Here is a 22,541-nt window from a genome sequence, read left to right on the forward strand (position 1 = left end):
GTTTTTCCTGCACGAATTGCTGAAATCGGACACTGCAAACAATCGAGTGTACACTCAGCAAGGTGGGTGACACATTTTGCATTGCACCTGATGACTCTCTCTGTGTCACCGAAGAGGTGATGTTGGACTTCCACGGGAAACACTGCTTTAACAGGAACAAGGTATGTAGCCTTTGGGGTGAAAGAAGTTTATCTTTTCAAAGGTAGTTAAAACTGTTTATTTTTTTAGTTCTGTAAGTTGCACTAAATCAATTGAACCAACTCCAATGAGATATATTACTAAAAAACATTCACCAATTAAATGAAAAAAAAAATCCAGGACACTTAAATGCTGAGCAATCTGTGCTAAATTGTGCAATTGACTGTTAAGGGTGTGTGTGTTTTAAAAAAACTAAAATAAAAACGTCATTGAGCTTGCCCAAGTTAATTCCACTGTTTGCTTTGTCACAGCGGGGAGCGACACAATAAAATCTCTTGATTGTGATGGATCACGTTTGTGTGGGAGGGGTCGGCTTGCCCTACTGAGGCAGCCTTGTGTGGCGGCGGCAGATGAGCCCTATGACTCACGTATACAGTATGCGTGAGTGGAGGAGCACACTTACACAATCGCACACTTTACACACTCTGTCACTCCTCTCCCAACCGCCGCTCTCTTCTGACCCTCTTGCTTAACCCTGTTACCCCCCACCCCCTCCCAGCTATAGATGATGATGCCTTGGGTTTAAGAGTGGTGATATGAATAACACACCGGATGATTTATCTGGAAGCCTCGGAGCCGAAGCAGAGATTTACCCGAGTGGCCGGAGTAATGAGAGTACGGCGCCCGACTTTATGCGAGAGTCTTTACTGAGACCAGCCTGCAACTGCAACAGGTAGGAAAGACATGACAGACTTTTGCTTTTAAAAGTCAGTGCAGCTAAGCCCAAGGCAAAAAGTTGCAGAGAGGACTTTGCACCTGTAATGCGCTCAGCCGGTGTCGCGTACAGCGCGAGGGATTATTTCAACAGCAAAACTCAAACGTGTTGAAATCAAAGTTGGCACTTGTTGCTTTGCGGGAGATAATGAGTTACTCAGTAACTGCGCTGTTTGCAGAGCGTCCTGGGAAGTTATAAGAGTTACATTAAGAAGACAAAAAAAATAGTCAGAAGCAATACTAGCTCAATTTCGGAAACATATATTTTTGCAGGTAAAAAAATAACAAATTTATTTCTATTATTAAATATTGGAAAAAAGAAATCCAGGTCATCCATCGATGAGGTAATATTTTTCTATAATTGAATTGAATTCAATTGTCAATCATTTTTAATAATATATATATTTACTACTATTTCTTTTCTGTGATGTCGCTTTGAATTTGATAAATAATTCAATCCTACTTTTTTCATTACAATTGCTCGGGTTTACTGGCAAATGTTTTATAGCCACATTTTGTATTTTGGGGGGCTCTGGTTAAAGCTTCGCTTCACTTCACCAGGTTAACAAAAGAGGTCAGCAAAGGGTCACCTGCTCCACCTTGTCTTCCTGAAGCAGTTGCTCCTGCTCCTGCTCTCTCGCAGTCCGACCCTGACTCGTTATTACCTTGGACCAAGATAAGTACAACACAGGTGAGCACTGTTTTATTTTATTTACTGTGGCTATCTTGTTTGGTTTGAATTTTTTGTTATTAAAAAGTTGAACACATACGTAATAACCAATTCCCCCACTAGGCAGCACAGTTACATTGTCATTGCCTCATTTGTTGTCAATAGTTTACAGTTTGAGTCTTTTTTTTTTTTTTTTTTTTTTAACAAAGCGTCTTTTTTAAGGCAAAAATTCACCACCAAAACTGATGGCTAGGTTACTACACAGTACATATACTCTTATTGAATTGTGTTTAATTGATCAGAAATGTTCAAACACATGGGCAAAATAATCAAATTATGGTGCCAATAAAAATGAAACAAATGTGCTGGCTATCGAGGAAATTTAGCTGCCATAACTCTCTTTCTCTCTGACAGTTTAAATGCCGCTTGCTTTTGTCACACACAAAAAAGACACGCAATTCCAAGGGTTGTAAAAAATAACTTGAATCTGTCATGCCGAAGGACATAAACTGCAATTAGATGCCAATTCCATTCAATACATCTTTCTAATTTTGGCATAACTATATATATGTTTATGTAAATAAATTACATGTCAAGTCTTTAAACTCTAAAATGTCATTTTTGGGAATTGTGGGAGCAAGCCAGAAAAAACTCGCTGGGAGGTCTGAGATGAGCTTTGAAAACAGAAACTCTCGACTTTGAAGTTAACACGATTCATCATTGTTCTTTGCGGTAGATAAAGAATATATGTCCATGAGTCTTGTTATATCTCTCTACATAAAATAACTATACTATTCCCGATACATAATTAACTGCTTAGCCACTTGTACGTTCCAGGCTTCAATTGAAAGAAACATGAACTCTGACCGAGTGGTACAAGTACTAAATAAACCTCACAGTCTTCACAACAAAGCCATATTTAAATTGTAGTTCAAGTTCAACTATATTTAGACCACTATTGAAAGGCAAATGCAAACATCATCTCGGAATGTAAACTTTTGCGAAAGTACTTTTCCTCATATGCTTGAATTGTATACGTGCGTACATACTGTAAATTTACAGTCTTGTTAATTGACCCTGCTCAAGGATTTTGATTGGATCAAACCCGGTCAAGGACAACGCGTCTGGATCCGCCTTTGTTATGGGAGTAGTGGAGACTTAGTTATCATGTGGGCTCCATTAATTCCAATTCATTTGAGCTGCGCGATAAGTGGTAGCGTCTGACTGTCTGGACTCTCACCAGTCCGGGTGCTGTGTCGGGAGATAAAGTCAGCCCTGTTATGGGAAGGCGGCCTCCTTCCACTCTCTTCTGCCGCTTCCAAGTCTCATGAGGAGCATTGGTGTTTGCCACTGTGGGGTTAAATATACGCCGTGTTCTATTTTTATATGCAAAGAGGGAGGATGACATTTAAAAATAGTCATCGTAGTCATCGTAGCATCTTGGTGACGGAGCAGTTTGACAATATACTTTGTAATTCTCATTGGAGCTAGTTTTAGATGTCAGTTTTTATTTTTATTATTGTCACTAACCCATGCATGAAAAAAAACCCGAAATAGAAACCAAATTAAATGAGAAGTCATGTCATGCAGGCTTGTTAGCTTTGTAAAGCAGCTTTTACAAGCAAGGAAATAATTGCTATCTTGACGACTTCTTGAAAAATAGCAGATTGCTCCATTATGCAAGTGAGTGTTGAGTTCATGAATTGAGTTCAAGTTTCTCTTGTCCTCCGTGGCCTTGTATGTTTAAATGAAATGAAAATAAAAACATGTTTGCTGCAGACTTTTGCAAGGGAAAAAAAAACAAGGCGAATGGGAAGCTTTTGCTTTCCAAGGGCAAAGGAGGAGTTTGTGTTTTGGGGAGGCAACATGACTTGTTTCTCACACTTAAATTGCAACACATCTCACTCCCGCTTGAATGTAGTGCCACTTATTCAAAGCCTTATACAATATTGTAAATCTAGCACCAAAGAGTGACTATGTATGGATGTTTTGTCGGATTGTCCCTGAAGACTGCAGCATGAACTTCCGTGCAAGAAGAGTAACCTTGCCTGCCATCACACCTCTTTGTCTGCAGAAGCGGGTAGGAACATTATTCATGTTTACAAGCAACCAAAATCTTTTTTGCCTCCTCATGTAAGGTTCATTTTTTGTGTCGTTGCTGAATGTACGTCTCGATGCATAAATATTAAATCAGTCATTGTGGTTTCAGGAAGTTCTGAAATCAGCTTTGCTTTTTAAATAAATTATTTTGTTTTATTAATTTATTTTATTATTTTATTTAAATGTAATTCCAAATGTCATATTTTTGAGATTACTGTTATTGAATGTAATTTGATTAAATATTTTCAAGGGACACACTGGTAATCATCCAACTTTTTTTTTTTTTGCCCCCTAATTGTTGTAGTATCAAAGTAAACTTAGAATAAAGCAATTACTGTTGGCCACAAAACTGATTGACATTAGAACACAACTTATTCAGCAACACATGTGGACAGACAATATAGACAAATAACTATTCTTCATCTTCTGTAGGGGAAAAAATAATTATTGTCACATACCGAGTCACTGATAGTGTAGTGGTGTTTCTTTTTTAAAGTTTCTTTGTAAGATTTCATTAGGCTGCCCCCTGGTGGCCAAGGTAGGCATTTCAATATGAGCGGCGCAATGATGTGAATTGCAGCATTTACTCATGTTTGCCTCTTTATATTTCATTTATTTGTTATTGTTTGTATTAAACAAAATACTAGTGTTACTTTTTGTATGGAAAAACACATTACAACATTTTTGGGTTTGTTTTTGGTGTGTTAAAGTTGCAACGAATGATACACTCATCTCAAGGCACCACCTTATGCTTGTTTCCGTGCACCTCACTTGAATGTCAGTTGTGTGACTTAGCTACCGCTGACTGATGGCGACAATAAAAAAAGGAGACGTTAAAGTGAAAAGGGGCAGTTAAGCAAAGGTTATTTGCTTTGCCGGCATCTTTGCGGCGACTTGCCGCGAGTTGCTTGTGCAGCTCCACAAAGCTGGAGGCCACCTTCCTCGCCATCACTCAGATAGAGCTGCAGCTGTGGGGGTGCGGTTCAAGGTTAAAGCAGACGAGTCTAATTGGCCAAGTGGCTCACACTGTCCTATCCTTGAGATAAGGTCAACGAGACCATTCAGCCGTGCGCGCTCACAATGTGGAGATTTACGCTTTGCTCGGCGCTCCGACTGTTTTCCTACGGTTGACGCCGCACGCGGGCTGGGCTGTTTCTTAGCAATTGTGCCGTTACAATTTAATAACACTCCATTTTTTTGATCAACGCTGTTTATTTATAAATAAACTGCAGCCCGTATTGATCAGGTTACAAATTAGGTACACATTGTGAAATCATCATTATTCTCTACAAATAAAAAAAGATGTATATATAGTTTTGATTGACATCCATTGCTTGTTGTTTGCAGGTAATTAAGATTTATAATGAAGATAACACCAGCAGGGCGGTGGAGGTCCCCAGTGACATTGTTGCCCGGGACATATGTCAGCTGTTTGCCTTGAAGAGCCACTGCTTGGATGAACACAGCTTGACTCTTTACGAGCATCTCTCCCATCTGGGAATCGGTAAAGCTTGACTTCATGGAAACCGCACGCTGTAATTAATTTACATGTAATGCCTGGGAATGTGGAAGCTGGCTTTTATTACCATGACGACAAAGGGGGGGTGGAGATTTTACTTGCAGGGAAAAAGCATTTTCATTTGTGGGAGCAGCACTTCACACACTCCACTTGCATGGATGAACGCCCTGATAGCGCCTTTCCAAAGGAATTCAAAAGCTAATGCTAGTTATTTAAACAAAACACATTGCAGCTCTGCTTACCTTTTAAGACATCAAAATTAGTTTCAACATGAAGCATCGATGTTTGAACGTTCTTCTCCTGACTAGAGAGAATCATCGAGGACCATGAGTCTATTATGGAGGTGATCTCCAGCTGGGGGATGGAAGAAGACAACCGGCTAAATATCAGGAAGAACTATGCAAAATATGAATTTTTTCGGAAGCCTTTGGTGAGTTTGTCACATTTTTTTTATTTTAATCATCCCATTTAGAAATATTAACGACCACTAAAAATTCTTATAGGACTTCTTCCCCGACCACATGGTGTCCATATCCGGTGGAAACAATATGGTGGTGGATCACTCTCAGCTTGTAGAGGTATCAACACTTATTTTCCTATCTATTTGAATCATTGGTTCAAAACTATTTGAAAACCCACCTTAAACTTCAATTAAAAAACATCAAATGTTATCTTGATGTTCTCAGCCTATGTTTTTTTCTTCTCAGATCTTTCTCAGCTCCGGCACCTGCCCAGAGATTCACGGACACCTCCACTGCAAGGAACCGAGCAAGAAGTCCTGGAAGAAGTTGTACTTTATCTTGCGGAGGTCAGGGCTATATGTCTCCAGTAAAGGAACTTCTAAGGTCAGTGAGCCAATGTGAAAGGAGATAACGGCGACTTTATTGTGCGTCAGTGGTTGTAGCATCATCCTGGCTGGAGTTGTTTCGAATATTTTGGTTTGTTCACGTTGCATACAAGGACAGCAAAATACTTCTCGCTATGCCACAGTGCTTTTTATTTTATTTTATTTTTTTCAAGCATTATTATCACTCAAGTACTTGTATGGAAGAGATTGCACATTAGCGCCTGCTCGTAGACCAAACATTGGGACAGGAATAGAAGAAGAAAAAACATCTTTTTATCGGGGTAGATTTGTTCTAGTTGTTCTAGTTTGTCGACACAAAAGGTCACCGGTTCATCTGGTGTTCTATCTCGGTCATGTTTCAAGGGAGCAGCGAAACGGGCTGAACTTGATTTGCCTCGCAGCAGCCTAAAGGCATTAAGAAGAGACGGAATGCTGCTGATGACTTCTTGACAGGCTTTTTTTTTTTTATGGTTATGGAAACATGGAAAATAAATCTACGTGAGTTTTGATTGGGAATAAAAATCTGCAGTTGCAAACATGGTAAAATTAAAATTGTTGATAAATTTTTGCATGCACAACATGTTGCGGTTCTGCTTGCACGTGTTGTCATCTGAACGCAGTGGGTTCATAAAAGGCATTGACATTAAGAATTTCACGGCAGGTCATGATGAGGTCATTAAAAAAAATGCCTACAAATCGTTTCACCTGCTACAGTGGACCTTTGTTGTCAGCGGCGGTTTATCGCTCTTGTGTGAGCGCAAACACTAAAATGCTGCGCTATTACTTGAAAAGGGAGGGAGTCGAAAAGGGAGGGAGTTCACGTGTCACATGAAAGCTGAACAATGGTAGTCTTTGTTAGGGAGGTGTTTTTTTTTTTTACACCTGTACAGATTCGTCTTTGGAACAGTTGCTTCTCTTTAGTACTGTATTGCCGCATGCTTGAACACAAACGCAATTATTTTTCATTCAGTTCATTTTTTTTAATAACGAAAATAACTGCAGCTGTACAATAAAATAAATTAATAATGAAATATTTTCTGATGATTAATTGTGATCATACTCTTATAGGAGCCATGGCATCTTCAGTTCATTGCTGATTTGAGCGACTCCAATGTCTACACGTTGTTGTCAGCTAAAAAAGCGCACGGGGCTCCCTCTGAATTTGGCTTCTGTGTCAAGGTTTTATTTTATTTTTAGTATTTATTTGTGGTCGTTTGCTTTCAAAAATGATCTGATTCCATTTTTATGTGTGAAATTGACTTTCTAGTCCACAAAGTGCACTTCATCCCGAGACATGAAGCTGCTGTGTGCCGATGATGAGCCGATAAGGACGTGTTGGATCACAGCCGTGCGATTGTTCAAGGTTGACTTTTAGATTCTTAAGTCGAGTAAAATGTTAGTTCATGACATCTTTTGTATGGTGGGATTAAAAAAAACAAAACATGTAATTCTCATGTCTACCATGAACAAAATTTTATAAATAATTTACAATTTTGTGGGTAGCTGCTAGCTAATGTACATTTCTAGAAAGACACCGATACTAACACGTAGATACCACTTTATCTGCCTGGCTGACATAACGTCTCGTCAGGCACTAATTACCACACCTCGAATGTATTTCTTGAACATAGCGCCCCCTACGGTGTGCTGGAAAAACATGCAGGATCACGAACATATTCGTCAGCAATGCACTTTTCTGTTCCAGCATGGAATGCAACTGTACCAAAACTTCATCCAGCCGCACCAGAAACAAAAAGCTTCCCTAATGGTAAGCTGGTTTTCTGTCACTCAAGTGTTAAATTTTAACTCCCATTTTGAACTTTACCGATATTTATAGCGTCACTTGTGTCAAATAAAAATATGATGGGAATTTCACCTTCGGTTATGTCAACAAAGTTGTAACACCGAGTGTACTTTTTTCTGTCACAAGTGTGTTGAAATGAAACCTGAAGAGTCGTTTCAGCGAAGCATCTCCGAGAACTCCCTGGTGGCCATGGACTTCTCGGGCCAGAAGAGTCGGGTGATCGAAAACCCCTCAGAGGCTCTATCGGTGGCCGTGCAGGAAGGCCTGGCGTGGCGGGTGAGTCGCTGGAGACGACTCGGCATGGCAACGTCGTCAATTAAATTGTCTTCTCTGTTTGTTTTTGTTTAGAGGAAAAGCTGCCATCGACTAAGTGCACACGGAAGCCCTTCTGCATCCCAGAGCTCACTAAATATTGGTTGGATTGACTTTATTTTTATGCGTCACTTTTGAGTCATGTGCTGCCCAACATTTTGGGGCACCATGTCTGAAAGTATCTAGAACCCAATTGCTTAAAAATCCATTTGCTTCCCGCACTTCAGCTCTCCATTTAGCTCAGCCCTGGTTTCACGGCAAGCTGTCACGGGACGAAGCTCAGCGTCTGATCACTCAGCAGGGTCCCATCGATGGGTAAGAAACTCTGTCGGCACACAACTTTATTGGCAGTTGTCAGGATGAAGAGGGAATTCAAGAACTGTTTGAAAAAGTCATTTTGTTTTCAGGTTATTTCTTCTGAGGGACAGTCAGAGCAACCCCAAGACATTTGTACTGTCGTTGTGCCACATGCAAAAAGTCAAACACTTCCAAATCTTACCTGTGAGTACCATAGACTGTCTTTTATGATGTTTAAGTCATGTCCACTTGGGTTTGTTTAGCATAAAACACTCATAGTGGTGAGTGGGATGCTGACTCCACACTGCTCCAACTCTTAAAACTGCTTGACTAAAATGAGCCCAAATTGGGTTAAATAATGGGCTCAAGCCAATGTTGGTGGGTTAAATTATTTGATACAGCAAATCAATTCTTCAACTGAATCTGCTGGGTCAAAATATTTCACCAAACCTTTAGGTAAACAGTAAAATGCAATGAGCACACTCGCACGTAGAAGCTCACACTCACACGCCTGACAATTCAAACCAATAAAAATACAACCAAATTGAATGAAGGATTTAAGAAAACAACTTAAAACCAAACCTGATCTATTGAAATTAATTAAATTTGGTGGGTGAGGAGTCAAAACAAACAAATGACACAATGCCATGAATCTTTGATTTTATGACTTTTCAAATTGTGTGAGGAACTCCACCATGCATCGTCATTTTTCCACCACCCGGCAGCTGGATGACGCAGGCGAGTTAGCCTACAGCCTGGACGACGGTCACACGCGCTTCTCGGACTTGATTCAGCTGGTGGAGTTCTACCAGCTGAACCGCGGCGTGCTGCCCTGCAAACTCAAACAACATTGTGCCGGGACCACTCTGTGACCAGCGGCCTCCTCTCTGGCTCCTTCACACACGCTGATTTTGTGCGCATATGCACAATTATGCAAAGACTGGACGGGCTTGTGAGGTGCGTCATCCACTGACTGGCTGAAAGAGCAAAATTACACACCATTTATGTGACTGTCAGCTCCCATTGTAATATAACAAATCATTACTTCTTGTAATGATGGATTCAGGTCTGCATTTTGCAATCATTTGAAGAGCCCCTCGCCCCGTCTGATTTATATTCAAAGTCTAAAGATAAAAAAAGCTTCTTTAAAAAAAAAAAAATAAATAAATAAATATATATATATATATATATATATATATATATATATATATATATATATATATATATATACATACACATACTGATTTTTTTTTTTCTGTTTTACTTCACTCATAGTTTTGGTCAATGCCAACAAGTGTTTAAAATATTTTTAATAAATATTCTTGTTTGATATGCTCTTCTGGTGCTATTGTGGCCCTCAAGCAGCTGATCCTAGTATTGAAGGAATACAAATAAAATCAAACAGAGTAAAATATAAATATATAGATCCAACAATACATTTAAACATTAATTCTATCAATATAACAAATACACACAACTAATCAGTTAGACCGTCAATTCAAAAGAGAAACTTTCACATTTGGATTCCCTACATAAAAACAAATCATTACTTTCAGGATCAAATAAATCACAGTTCCATTTTGAATTTCCAGAAAGTTCAAATATTGCAAGTGCATTGGACGGCACGCAAGATTTTTATTAGAGTTGAAAAAGACAGAGAAAAAAAATCCAATAAATCATGTATAACCTGGTTTTATTTTCAAGTGGACATAATAAATTCAAGCTTTCTCTGATGCATTGAACTGCATTATAAATTTCCCTAACTAGTGTACCTTTCCCTTCACCTGACACGGTTGCTTGCATTTTCGTTCACTTATTTATCGTGAAAACAGTTTATTATTTAATGGCCTGCCCTTATAGTTAAATTTAGTTGCTCCATATTACATGTGAATTCTACATCTTAACCCAGCATGCCAAGTGTGATTTAGTAGATTCTATATGCAGCATTCATGAGTGCAACTCAACATTACACTCAATGGGGGCAATGGCATCCAGGGTGCAAGTCATCGCATGACCGCTAGATGGTAGTAAAAGCATTTTGTTGGCTCTATTCCAGTTGGACATTTACGTCAACTTATCAATTTAAGTTGGCGTTAACTTGATGAGTAAAGTTACAGCAATTATCATCGATGATTACTGCTGAAAATACACAAGGTCAAACGGATTTCCTGGTCACTAAATTAGGTACACCAACAATAATAATGGGCAAATGACAATCATTGGGACTTTAACTTTAAATTGAGAATTATTGTAATGTTTTTTTTATTTATATCGTTCTTGTATTGGGCCTTGTTAGACTAGCGTGTATTATTCACTTTATCAACCCCCTAAACTGCCTTCTCTTTCTCTAAGGATATGTACAATTATTACAAGTGCAAGTAATGACTCATCCTTTCACTTATGTCCGATTTTTCCAACAGCTGCGAGTAAATCCCGCCAATGATTCGCTGCACAAACGGCTAAAATGTCTGCTCTGGAAGCGTCGGTGTTAAACAAGCTTCTTTGTTGTGATCTAAATGCAGTGCCCCGACGCCTCTCCTCCTCGACTTCAATAGCAGCTTTTTTTTTTTTTTTTTTTTGAAAGGGAGCGTTCACATCCAGGGGAGACGTGCTCAAACACAGAAGTCTTAAATGTACCCCTGCTTCTTAGGTCTTGTGCTAAATGTTGTTTTGGATGTATTCTTGCCATTGATCGGCGCCTGGCTGCAGGGGGAGAGATGGCAGCTGGGGGAGAATGCGCTTCCTTTAATGAATTCAACCAACACCAACGGCCTGTGGACACTGCATTTCTTCCAGCTAAGAAAGGCTTCTCTCTCTCTCTCTCTCTCTCTCTCTCTCTCTCTCTCTCTCTCTCTCTCTCTCTCTCTCTCTTCCCCCCCCCTCCCTCCCTCTCTCTCGCTCTCCCCCCTCCTTCTCTGCTGTCTTGGCCCTCACGGACAACCAGTAGCACTCTTTGCACTTCATACCGTTACACAGTTGGTATTCAGTGTGCACTCTCACACAGGTGTCAACTTTATCAGTGTTTTTTATATCAATATAATTAGCAAGGCACTCAACATTTGCTTATAGTAGTTGGGATGAACAATTAAATGCAATCGAGGCAACATCGTCACGTAGCAGTTGTTTGATTTCTTGTTATTGTACTCGTTTGAGTCAAAAATAACCGAAATCTGGGTTAAAAACCAACACTTGAATCAATTCAATCCAATTTTCAGGGTTCTTAATTTAACCCAAAAAGACTACATTACAAAACAGCCCCTGACATTATATATATATATATATATATATATATATATATATATATATATATATATATATATATATATATATATATATATATATATATATATATATATATATATATATATATATATATATTTGTAATGTATATCTGTTTTGTAATGTAGTCATTTTGGGTTAAATTAAGAACCCAGAACAACAAAAAAAAGAGTTTTGTTTTGTGGGTTAGTCATTTAAGCTAACTTTTTGGGCAAACTGAATAAGCTAAAAATCTGGGTCAAATTGACCCAAGTAAACTCGACACCTTTTTAACCCAGAGCCGGATTCTTCTCATCAGATCCACTACAACTATAATAAAAACAACAAACTCCTATTTATACTTTCCAGTTCACTCATAATACATTGTGTAGAGAAACCTTTTGTTCAAGCTAGAGCGGCGGCCTTTATGTAAAATATCTAGAATATACGTAGTCGCCCACTTAATTCTTCCGGGATCCAGATTGCAAGGAAACGCAAGCGCATTGATCGGATTATTACAACTATTACTACTACTGCCAATAGCGTGCAGTTAAAGTGCTTTTTATTTGCCAATTACGGCCGATGGCTTTTTATAGCTATTGGCTGAACAATCGTGTTGTTTAAAGACATTATCGCTGCGGTCACCATGAGGTCATACGCACACGCACACACAACGCTGTTCTCCTTGCTGTTCAAACAATGTCCTCTCACTGTCACTCTTTAATAAATGAATACTGAGGGACCTCATTGTGACGCGCGCAATCCATATGTCACCTTTTTTTTTTTTCAGTATTTTATCGTCTGCAGTGAATTTCTTCAAATCAAACTACTGAGGGTCATTGGTCCTAAAAATGTATATTGAGGAAAGTGTTATTCATCAGTTTGAAATTTCTGGGTTAGAATGTTTAAATCTAGGCTATCAATGTTCACGTTTGTCTTAATGCTTTTCATAAATACTTAGGCAGCGCACGAGGTGTGCGAGGGCTCTTTCGCCATGCGAGCCCGGCAGATTTATTATGTCTCCGATAATTGCCCAGACAGTTCTTGCTCTATAAACTGCCTGTCTTAAGGCCCTGATATATTTTTCCGAGGTTTATCTGAATTGCTGTAATGGGTACACGCCGAGCATTGTTAATTACGCGAACAAAATTTCCACTCATCAAATAATGGATGTAGCTTTGCGATTCCCAGTTTTGATAATCAATCACTTGCATTCAAGTCTCAGTGGAGTCGAGCGGTGTTTTTTTCGCTTCATTTTTTTTTGTTCAATTTTAAATCCACAGCCCGGTTTTGCTAATACATAAGGGAAGCGGGTGCGACCTGATCCTGTGCATTTTGATGCCTTATTAGAATGTAAAGTGGCTCAATTAGAGCGAGACAGTGCGGCTTGTGAAATAACAGTTTGAGACAGAGAATGATGAATGCTCATATTTAATGCGGCTCCTGCAGAAAGAATCTAACATGCTTTTTTTTTGCATGCTAATTTTATGAAACATCCATGCAAGTGTATGCGTAATTATGTCAATAATAGAAAATTTTAATCAGTGATGGTTATATATATTTTTGATGCTGATTTTAAAAATGTCTTTGGGTTTTTGAGATGTTTTCATTTTATTGTACATGTTCACTTTTGATTTTACCATCCGTTGTACTCGCATATATTATATATGAACAAAGACGGTGTAGCAACACATGTAGATGATCACAAAAATCATGGGTGTATTCTTTATCCTCTGCGAAGAATGACTGATTTACAGTCAGTCGTTAGCAAGTCTTCCGCATTTGTTTCTTCATGAATGTATTATACTGCCGCCCGGTGGCCGAGTCAGGTAATTATGTTTAATTAATAGCAAACCATTAATTCCAATAGTATTTATAATGTGTTTTGAGTTGCAAGTGTGGTCAAGGAAGGTGTGAAACTTGCATCTCAAGGCACCGCTGTATTCCTTTTGTCTGTTGTTCTAAAAAAAAAAAAAAAAAAACAGCTTAGACCTGTCCTCTGTGATCCCAGCAACAGGTAGATGAAGCGCTATTGAATCCCTGCGTGCATTCTCTTTTTCCAGCGGGGTTCCTGTTATTGTATTGTCGGGCCCACCTTCAAAGCTGAAACACTGCAGAGCTTCTTCATGTCCTTGAGAAATTAACATGGGAGGACTGGCTTTGCTCTGAGGGAGCCCTATTGAGGCCGTGTCCTCCCCCCCTTTACCCCCCCTGCGTAATCCCTATCTCAAAGACATACCTCCACTGGCCAGACCGAGGCAGCCGCAACCCAGCGGGCCGAGAGTCGACGCCATAGCCGAGCGAGCGTATCTTGACATTTGGGAAGACGTGCGCAATGTCGTTTGATTCAAATTGTTGAGTTGGAAATGATGGGCACGGAGTGGGCATGAGTTAGGCCACGCGCAGATGAACAAACAGACGTCGTCAAGCACAGCAGCCTGTGTGGCCTCTCGGTAACTGGACAACACGAAGGCGAGGGAAGGAAAAAAAATGCGCTCACTTCTCTGGGCTCAGCGGGGAGGAGCTCACACTGCAAGGCAGACAGTGAGCGATGGACAGCGGGGAGACGTAAACCGCGGCTCCTGGTGCTGATGGACGGATGTTTTAGGCCATCAAACGACTGGCTTGGGAAAGGAAAACGACAGGGGGAAAACCAGGAGGGGGGTCTCACTCAGAAAAGGAGAAACTTTTTCCCACTTGAAAGCTTGCAAGACATAAAAAAAAAAAGATATGATGTTTGACAGTTGCGAATGGGGATTACTTGAAGAACCACCAATTGAAATTTACACTCAAAGTGTATTGGGTGGATAAGAACAATGGTCCTCAAACTTTTGATACCAAGTGCCACCCCTCAAAAAAATATGTATATATAAAAATAATATGAAATAAAATAAAAAATATATAAAAAAAACCATGAAATAAAACACAAAATTGAATAACCACAATAAATAACCACAACTAAATTTTGAGGAGCATCTTGGAAATTGTTCCTAATGAGCAATCATTTTGACATGACATAGCACCCATGCGAATGCTTGTCTCTCAGCATTCAGCACAAGTCGACGCCGCCCGCCTCCAAGTGAGCCGGTTTGGTCGACTGTGCTCCGCTATAACTTCAGGGATGCTCTCTATATCGCGTGAAAAGAAATGCGCCGAGGTCAAAGGGCAAATCTTAAGATGTATTTTTCCAGCAGAATTACATGGGCGCATTTGCACACATACTGGATCGCTTCACCTGCCATTTCTTCCCCCCCCTTCCCTCTCATTTACATTGTGTGCGACTGACTCCTGGAACAGAGTCGGAAGCCTCGTGGAAGAATGAGGAAATGGTCCATTTTCGAGAGCACAGTCAAGTAGAAGCTGAGCAGCCTATGTTGGCATTTCATTCGCCAATCGATGAATAACCCAGAGCGATGTTTTTCACTGTAGATTGGCAGCCATTGTGTGTGTGCGTGTGTGTGTGTGTGTGCGTGCGTAGAAAGAGAGAGAGAGAGAAAAAGAAAAGGATGGGGGCATGGAAGAGTGGGGATTCATCCTTCCCCGAAGAATTACACAGTGGTCAAAAGTATTTGCAACGCCAGGAGGTATTTTTGAAAGATATGTGAGGGAAAAAAAAAATCCAATACCACGGTGACCTTTTGCTGGGCAGTTGTGAACAGATTCACTTTCCATATAATCTGGCTCAGAGTCAAAATCGGTGTTGGTGTAGAACGTTGTTGATTCAAAATTATGGTAATCTATTCTGCTTGTGTACGTACTTTGATGTCTCTATTCAGTTCTTTTGTTTGCGGTGTTGAGATGCAGATATATTTCGTACATGTATATTAGGGTTGAACGATTTTGAAGTGCGATATTGCGACGTTAATTGTAAACAAATAGAAGCACACAGAATTTGAATACGAATGAAAATAATTTCGTAATAAGTCTTACAAATTTCTCAACAGGCTAACATGAGTGAGCGATGCTCGCTGGGGTGGCCGTGGTCCCGCAAGTCCTCCAGAGCATCAACACAGTGCAATCAAATTACACAAGCTGCTGATCAGACATTCATTCCCACACAGTGACACATTAATGGCACGGTCCGATGCGGGGAGCGACGGTTTCACGCCGAGAGGTGAGGCTGCACGGTTAGTCGACACACGTGCTCCCACGGTTTCATTACAAACGACGCTGCTCGAGGGAACATTCATTCAAATTAAAATCACACTGGTTCAAACTCGATTTTCTTGGATATTGCCGGAAACGGGCAATCGGAGGGCTTCAGTGGCAAAAATCAGCTGAGTGATGTGTGACAATTTAGAGCAGGGGTCAGCAACAGTTAAAATGGCTCACCAGTGTTGGGATATTGTGATTTCCTGGGAGCGTTGCAGATGAGACTACTGTACTCTTTGTTTTGATTTCCAGTTAGCTGTCCTGCTATATATTTGAGGTTTTTTGTCTCTGTTTTGGCTTCAGTCTCGTTTATATCTGGTGTAATTCTAAAATCAAACAGTAGATGGCGGTACATTTATTTTGGTTGAGAGTGTGAAAGAAGAATTACAGGAGATTAAAAAATCGAAAAACGCAGATTGATTCGTTTTTTCATGTAGCACATCAAGTTTTTGCGATTTTAATTTATTTTTGACTTAACGTACAAAATCTTGGTTTAAGAGAAAAATTATGTTATTAATAAAAAAAAGCCAAAGAAAAAGTCACACTGCCACGATGAATCATTTGTTGCTTTCTGACTGAGCCAAGGACATTTGAGACTTGCTCAATTTATATAATTTCTCTTTTTCAACCGCAAACGTTGCTTGATGTCCAATCTGCCCAACCGCAGGGACATTTGCCGTCGGAGTCTCCAGCGCGCATTGTATCGCAGATTAATTCCCAACACGCCGTAGGGAATTAACAAGTTAATCTTGAGCTTACACTCATAGCATAAGCACACTCTTAACATAACATATCCATCTGTTGCACACCGCTCCGTCATGTCCGACTTTAAAAAAAAAAAAAAAAAAAAAAGACCAGATATAACACGGAGATGCATTCACGGCAACCTGTTTAGAACTGACGGCTATTATCTAAAACAGCAAAACACGTCGGCACACTTGAGCGCTGACACACACACAAAAACAAACAACAGTTTGCATTCATTTCCATTTTGACGTGAATATATAAAGAAAAGCAACATTGAATTCACTTTGCTTTTACTCGTGCCTCTCTATCATCACCCTGAAGCTTTTCCCCTCCTTCAGATAGCGAGCGGCAAGCATGAGCTACAGCTCGTCCTTCATCTGGGAGATTTACAGCACACGAGCTTATTCAATTTATCAGCTCCACAATGCATGTATACGCGTCACGATTTGGCCGACAGCTTATAAAAGTGGCCAAACACCATTTCAAGTCTCCAAGACTGCTGCCGCTTTGTGTATGTGTGTGTGTGTGACTATTCCACACAGGGCCACGTTTTATTTGTTTATTTATTTATTTATTTTCATGTTTACTTTGAGGCTGATTGCAAACTAGCGTGAGTGCTACCTTTGGCCCTGTGATGTGTACATCTTACTCCCAGTCTGTGCCCCTTATTATGAACAAAGTTAATTGAATCGCTGTGTACAAGTGACTTCCAGATGCTTCCACATTTCTAAAGGTACAAAAACAGCCATGGAGTAGGTGTAGGTAGAATTATTAAAGTGTTTTGCTTGAATACGTCTTTGCTCTGGTCAGACATTTAGGAGAATAGTCACAGCTTTGTAAACTCTTTTTCATTTAGCGCCGGACAATATTCCTACGAGCGTTTTCAAAAGATTCCTCTTTGACCCCGTCGTTTGCCCACAGCAGAGGAAGTCTTCAGACTTCGCCGCGGCCCGCGGTTTGCTCGGCTTGCTAAATATACGGCGGGAAATCGGATATGGACAGAACGGCCGTGACCTCACAAATGTCTGCGCGCTAAAAGGAAAGGAATTCGTCTTTGTCCGTGGCACGCTGCTCAGCACGGAGATCACAACATATTCACGTGTAATGCGTCACGGAGGTTGTCAACTCGCAGAGCGGCCCGAGTAATTGCTGTCATGTTGCTCCAAAGATTCAAACGGCGGCGCGTACGGACCCTCGACTTTGTCTCGCTTAGCCAGACAGAGAGTGATGTTTTCAAGTCAACTTTTTTTTTTTTTTTATTCATACTTGTGCTCTATTCTTTACGACTTTCACTTAGAACGCGCCACCTCCTGTTCTGCACCTTGAAAGCAGGTTTTTATCGCTCTTTCAATCTTTATCCAAAAGTTTGAAAGGATGTTTTAGCAACTATCACTCCAACCATAAGGACCAAATTTAAAATGTGTGCGTGTTTGTGTATATATTTATATGTATTTATTTATTATTATTATTACTGTTATTATTATTATTATTATTTTATAAATTTATTTGTTTATTTGTATACCATGTATAAACATACACATATATATTTATATATAAATATACATATATATATCCATGTAGGCCCCCCCAAAAGACAATTAGTTCATATTAGTTCATTGGAGAAATGAGAATAAACAGCAATTCCAAGATGGCCTTCTCATTGCTTAATATATGCATGCGCTTGATTATTATTATTCAAGGTATGACTCTCCGACAGTGTCAGTCAAAAGTGACCATTATCTTTACAACTATATATTTTTATTCACACTCATTAGACTTTGCAAGTTATAACTGTTGGCATACCTAATGATACAAACCAAACAGTTAGACAAAAAAAAAAAAAAAAGGGTCACATGTAGATGACCATCTTAAACGTTTAAAGTATCGCACAAAGGAAGGGAAAATATTCCAGACTCATTTACACCAACGTCACTCAAGCCTTTCTCATTCAGAACATCCCAGATGTCCCCCTACCCCGCTCTCGGGTCCCCCGATGTCGGAAAAATGGAAATATATGCAATCAGAATTCAACACATGAGGTCTCTGTGATATAAATTCTGCACCACAGAGGTGAATGAATAATAAGATTAATGACATATTTTCATTGACTTAAAGTCAGAGTTCCCTCTTATTAATTATGCACTCCGTCTTTAAAAGTCCGAAATATAGAGCTGGAGTTTTCTACCTGAGCACAAAGGGTTATTTTCAATAAAAGTTAGAAAGGGGAACTATCAATGTGGAATAATGTCAACATTGTTTGAATGAATGCACATCATCAGGCAGATAAAAGCTCATAAGTGCAATCAATAGCTTTGAAATGAAACAGCAGGCGGAAAAAAACCCAGAATGCTGATTATCTCCCAAAGTATTTTTTTGCAACCTTTCTCAGCGCGGCGTGTAAACACCATTTCCGGCTTCCTATTTACCGCAAAACGCAACGTACCAGAGATTTCATTTCCAAGCAGCTTGTCTGCTATTCATCCATCCGGCATTGAGTAAAGATGGACTTGATCTGCCTGTAAGCGGACAATAATTCCAGCAGCTCTTTTTTTTTCTCTCTCCTGTAAGACGTCTTAAAGGACATCCAAACGTGAGACTTTATTTGACCATGAATAAAGCTTTCCTCTGAGGTCTTAGATTGTTATGCTACAGAATGGCCTTATTCAAGCTAAAGGCCTCGAGCCCAAGCTGGGACATCTCTGCTTTAAATCAGCTTTGGGATCTCATAGACGCCGATGATTTCCTTGTAGGCCTTTGTGCGCTTAAGAAGTGATCACCCTCCTTCAATGCCCCCGTGGATTAAACAGGGCAGACCGGTTCAGTCCTCTCTCACGCCGCTTGGCAACGCCTCTACCTTTGTAACCAATAAAAGGCTAACTAGAAAAGAATGAAGCGATGGGAGAATCAATCTACTGGAAGCCTCCCCGCGGTTTTCTCATCATCTCGCGTGTCGTATGTCATCTTAGATGGGAACACAAAAAGGTAAAACTCGCTATGAGGGATGCTTTGGCCGCTATTCAATGCGCCGAGAAAGCCACAGAAGCGTGAAGTGAAAGATAAGTTAAGGACTTTGTGTTTGTGACAGCTTTATTTCCGCTAATGCGTCACGGCTACGCTATTTATTTATAGTTTAGCTGTAAATCATAAAGTAGTAGTCTATGATACCGCCGGGGAGTTTATGAACATTAAGTAGTTGTGTACAGGCTAATGAGAGGCTAAAAAATATATATTGGGAGAACTGAAATGTGGAAATTACGTTTAAGACTATAGATTATCATGTTTGAACTGTGAACAAAGAAGCGCTAGCAGGCTTGTCCGTGGCGTCACTTCCTCACTTTTTGTTAGCATCTGTAAATTTAGTTTGCTAGCTAACCGCACGTACTAGTGATAGAAATGGTCCAAATAGTTATAACTACATAACTCGGAAATGGTTCTGTAGATTTAGCTAGCTTCTGCCAAATTTGTTTGCTAGCTAACGACACGCTGAAATGCTCTGAGTCGTTCTAACCACGTAACTCGCAAATGGTTCTGTAAATTTTGCTAGCTTCTGTAAATTCAGATTTTTAGCTAACTGCACACTGAAATGATAGAAATGGTCCCCGTAATTATAACTCTGTAACTTGTTTTTTGAAGCTTCCAAATGGCATCAACAGCAGTAACCCAATAAACAAATTTCGCCAGACTTCCATCTATTAAAATGCAAAACATAGTGACTATAATTCAATTTCAAGTATCAACTTGAAGTCAGTCATAAATAATTGTTTGATAGGAGTATTAAAAGTTTGAATGTCCATGCGTGTTCTTCTCAAAGTCCATTATCACAGTGATGCAAATGACAAAAATGTAAATTGGAGCAAAGCCGAACGCGTTAGAAGCGTTGATAGCATTAAAGAGCTTTATGTTTCCATACGGTTGTGCGCTGTCAAAGCAGCTCGGGTGCATTTGGTGGTCCGGGCTGCACTGTGCGAGTACTCCACATCAGGGGGATGAAGCTGTCTGTTCAGGTGATTGACACAAGCCCACATTAAGAGGTGGTTTTGGAAATTAGTCCGCGGAGACCCTTTGGAGCCGAGTTAGCAAAGGAAGGCTGTCTCTGAGAGGAGCCGTGCCTTTTTAACCCCGCTCATTGGTATGCCGATGGGCGAGTGGCGAGCTGCTCTCTAAATGGCTGAGGCATCGCGGCTGGTAGCCCCTCGACACGTTCCTGCGCAGACGGAGCCCGTGGAGAGCTGCCAACAATATGCAAGCCACAACCCTCAAATTACAATGGACCCAATTAATAATCACATAGTTATTTCATATTTTATACCAAGGAGGGAGCTCAGCAGAACAAAGGACTCGATGGAAAATACAATGTGGGCGCTATTGTCATAATCACGTTTCGGTTTTATTGTGAACTTTTCTTTATTTACTTTTTAAATTAGGTTGTTTGTAAATACGGACGTGCAAAATAGAAATACACACGCTAGCCACAGCACAGAGAAGCAGTTGAAGCGTGGTGCTTTGGTCTCGTGACATTTGCCAGCCCAAAAGCACTTTGACGTCCATTGCACTTGACAGCAGAGGGCGGTATGAGGCCCAAATGGCAGTTGGACTAAAATGGATTAATTAATCTTCTCAATTCTGATTCCACAAACAGTATTGATTAAAATATTTTTTTTACCCAACGAGTGGGCAGGCACATAGGACAGATTATCGCAAGAACCCTTTTATAGTTAGTTTGTCCGGGGTGCTTGCGCTAATATTTGACGGTAACCAAACGAGCAGGAAACAATTAGTACCGCCCAGAGCGTGATGCATAATTGATGGGCATCAAGAATAATATGACACAATACAAGCGCCGGACGATGCTGTGAGGCAGTTAGACATTCAATTCCCCTCAGTGTCTGGCTTCGCTCTTACGCAAGCGTTTGTTCCTCGGACGCTTCACTTTGACTTCAAACGTCTCGTATGTTCTTCAGGAAAAAAAAAAAAAAAAAAAGGCCGGGAGGAAATGTGGCACTTTGCACTTCTTAGCTATAAGAGGATTTTTAAAAAAAAAATTTTTTACATTACCACTTTTCGCTTTTGTCATAAAACTGTGACTCCAAGATGTGTAATTTGATATCCTATAATTAATCCCACCTTGCGTTAAGCATTCCCACATTAAGTATTCCCGCAGCCTGTGGTACAGAACCGGTACGGCACCTCTTTATGTCAGCCGTGAACATTTTTCGCTTTCTGACATGTTCATTTAAAGTCGTTAATCAGATGTAAATATGCAAAGCGGCTTCCCAGGGGCAGCCTTTGAAATGCAAATACTGGGTGCAAACAAAGGTGGGGTTGATATAGGTTCTGATGCAGCAAAATCATGGAGGTTGTTCATGCTCATTAAAATATGAAACCTTATCAGATATCTCTCCATCCTTTTTATCTATCTACCTATCTCTATCCTATCCATATCCATCCATCCATCTACGCAATAGATCATCATGTACTAATATGCAACTGGAAAGGATTTCAAACCATGTGGGTGGCTTTAAGTGAAGAATATTTATGAAAAGTGCTCCATTATGTTTTAACCTGAAAAGGTTTTCTCTCATGTTATATTAATGTCAACAAATATGGTTTTTGAAGGGTTTCCATTTAGACCAGTGAGTTATGTGAACTCAAGAGGCCACAACTTGAAGTGGAAGGTATGAAACTTATTTAAAAGAGCGGCCACATCTTTTTTTTCTTTTCTTTTTTTCTTCTATTGTTGGACAATCGCTTGCTTTCAACTGGGAGCAGTTTGCGGGGAGGCCCTTTGTTTGTCCTTTTCCAATACGATGGAACCCCGGTGCAGTAAACAAGATCCATCAAAGCATGCTCAAGTGAGTTTTGTGTTGGATAACTTGAACTCACTTTCAAGAAACACATTTGGAAGGAAGTATAACAGAGATTG

At 40.0% G+C, this 22,541-nt stretch overlaps 1 protein-coding gene across 8 annotated transcripts; it reads left to right on the top strand.

Moving 5' to 3' along the window:
• The first annotated feature begins 15 nt into the window (after window positions 1–15).
• Window positions 16–10,203, top strand: grb14 (growth factor receptor-bound protein 14). 8 transcript variants are annotated; one of them, XM_088382696.1, is made up of 16 exons: window positions 16–161; window positions 450–579; window positions 698–871; window positions 1,474–1,603; window positions 5,030–5,186; window positions 5,510–5,631; window positions 5,705–5,779; window positions 5,909–6,046; window positions 7,117–7,227; window positions 7,316–7,411; window positions 7,754–7,816; window positions 7,979–8,128; window positions 8,201–8,267; window positions 8,392–8,479; window positions 8,572–8,665; window positions 9,187–10,203. In XM_088382696.1, the coding sequence occupies exons 3-16, from the start codon at window positions 735–737 to the stop codon at window positions 9,331–9,333; spliced, it is 1,575 nt and encodes a 524-aa protein (XP_088238822.1). In that variant the 5' UTR covers window positions 16–161; window positions 450–579; window positions 698–734; the 3' UTR covers window positions 9,334–10,203. The 8 variants fall into 8 exon arrangements, with proteins under 8 accessions (XP_088238822.1, XP_088238823.1, XP_088238825.1 ...); XM_088382697.1 differs by having other exon boundaries at window positions 450–573; XM_088382699.1 differs by having other exon boundaries at window positions 450–871; window positions 8,012–8,128.
• Window positions 10,204–22,541: the final 12,338 nt, after the last annotated feature.

This window comes from Syngnathus floridae, chromosome 8, assembly GCF_059516105.1.
Source record: "Syngnathus floridae isolate MCC-2025c chromosome 8, RoL_Sflo_1.0, whole genome shotgun sequence".
Classification (NCBI taxonomy): domain Eukaryota; kingdom Metazoa; phylum Chordata; class Actinopteri; order Syngnathiformes; family Syngnathidae; genus Syngnathus; species Syngnathus floridae.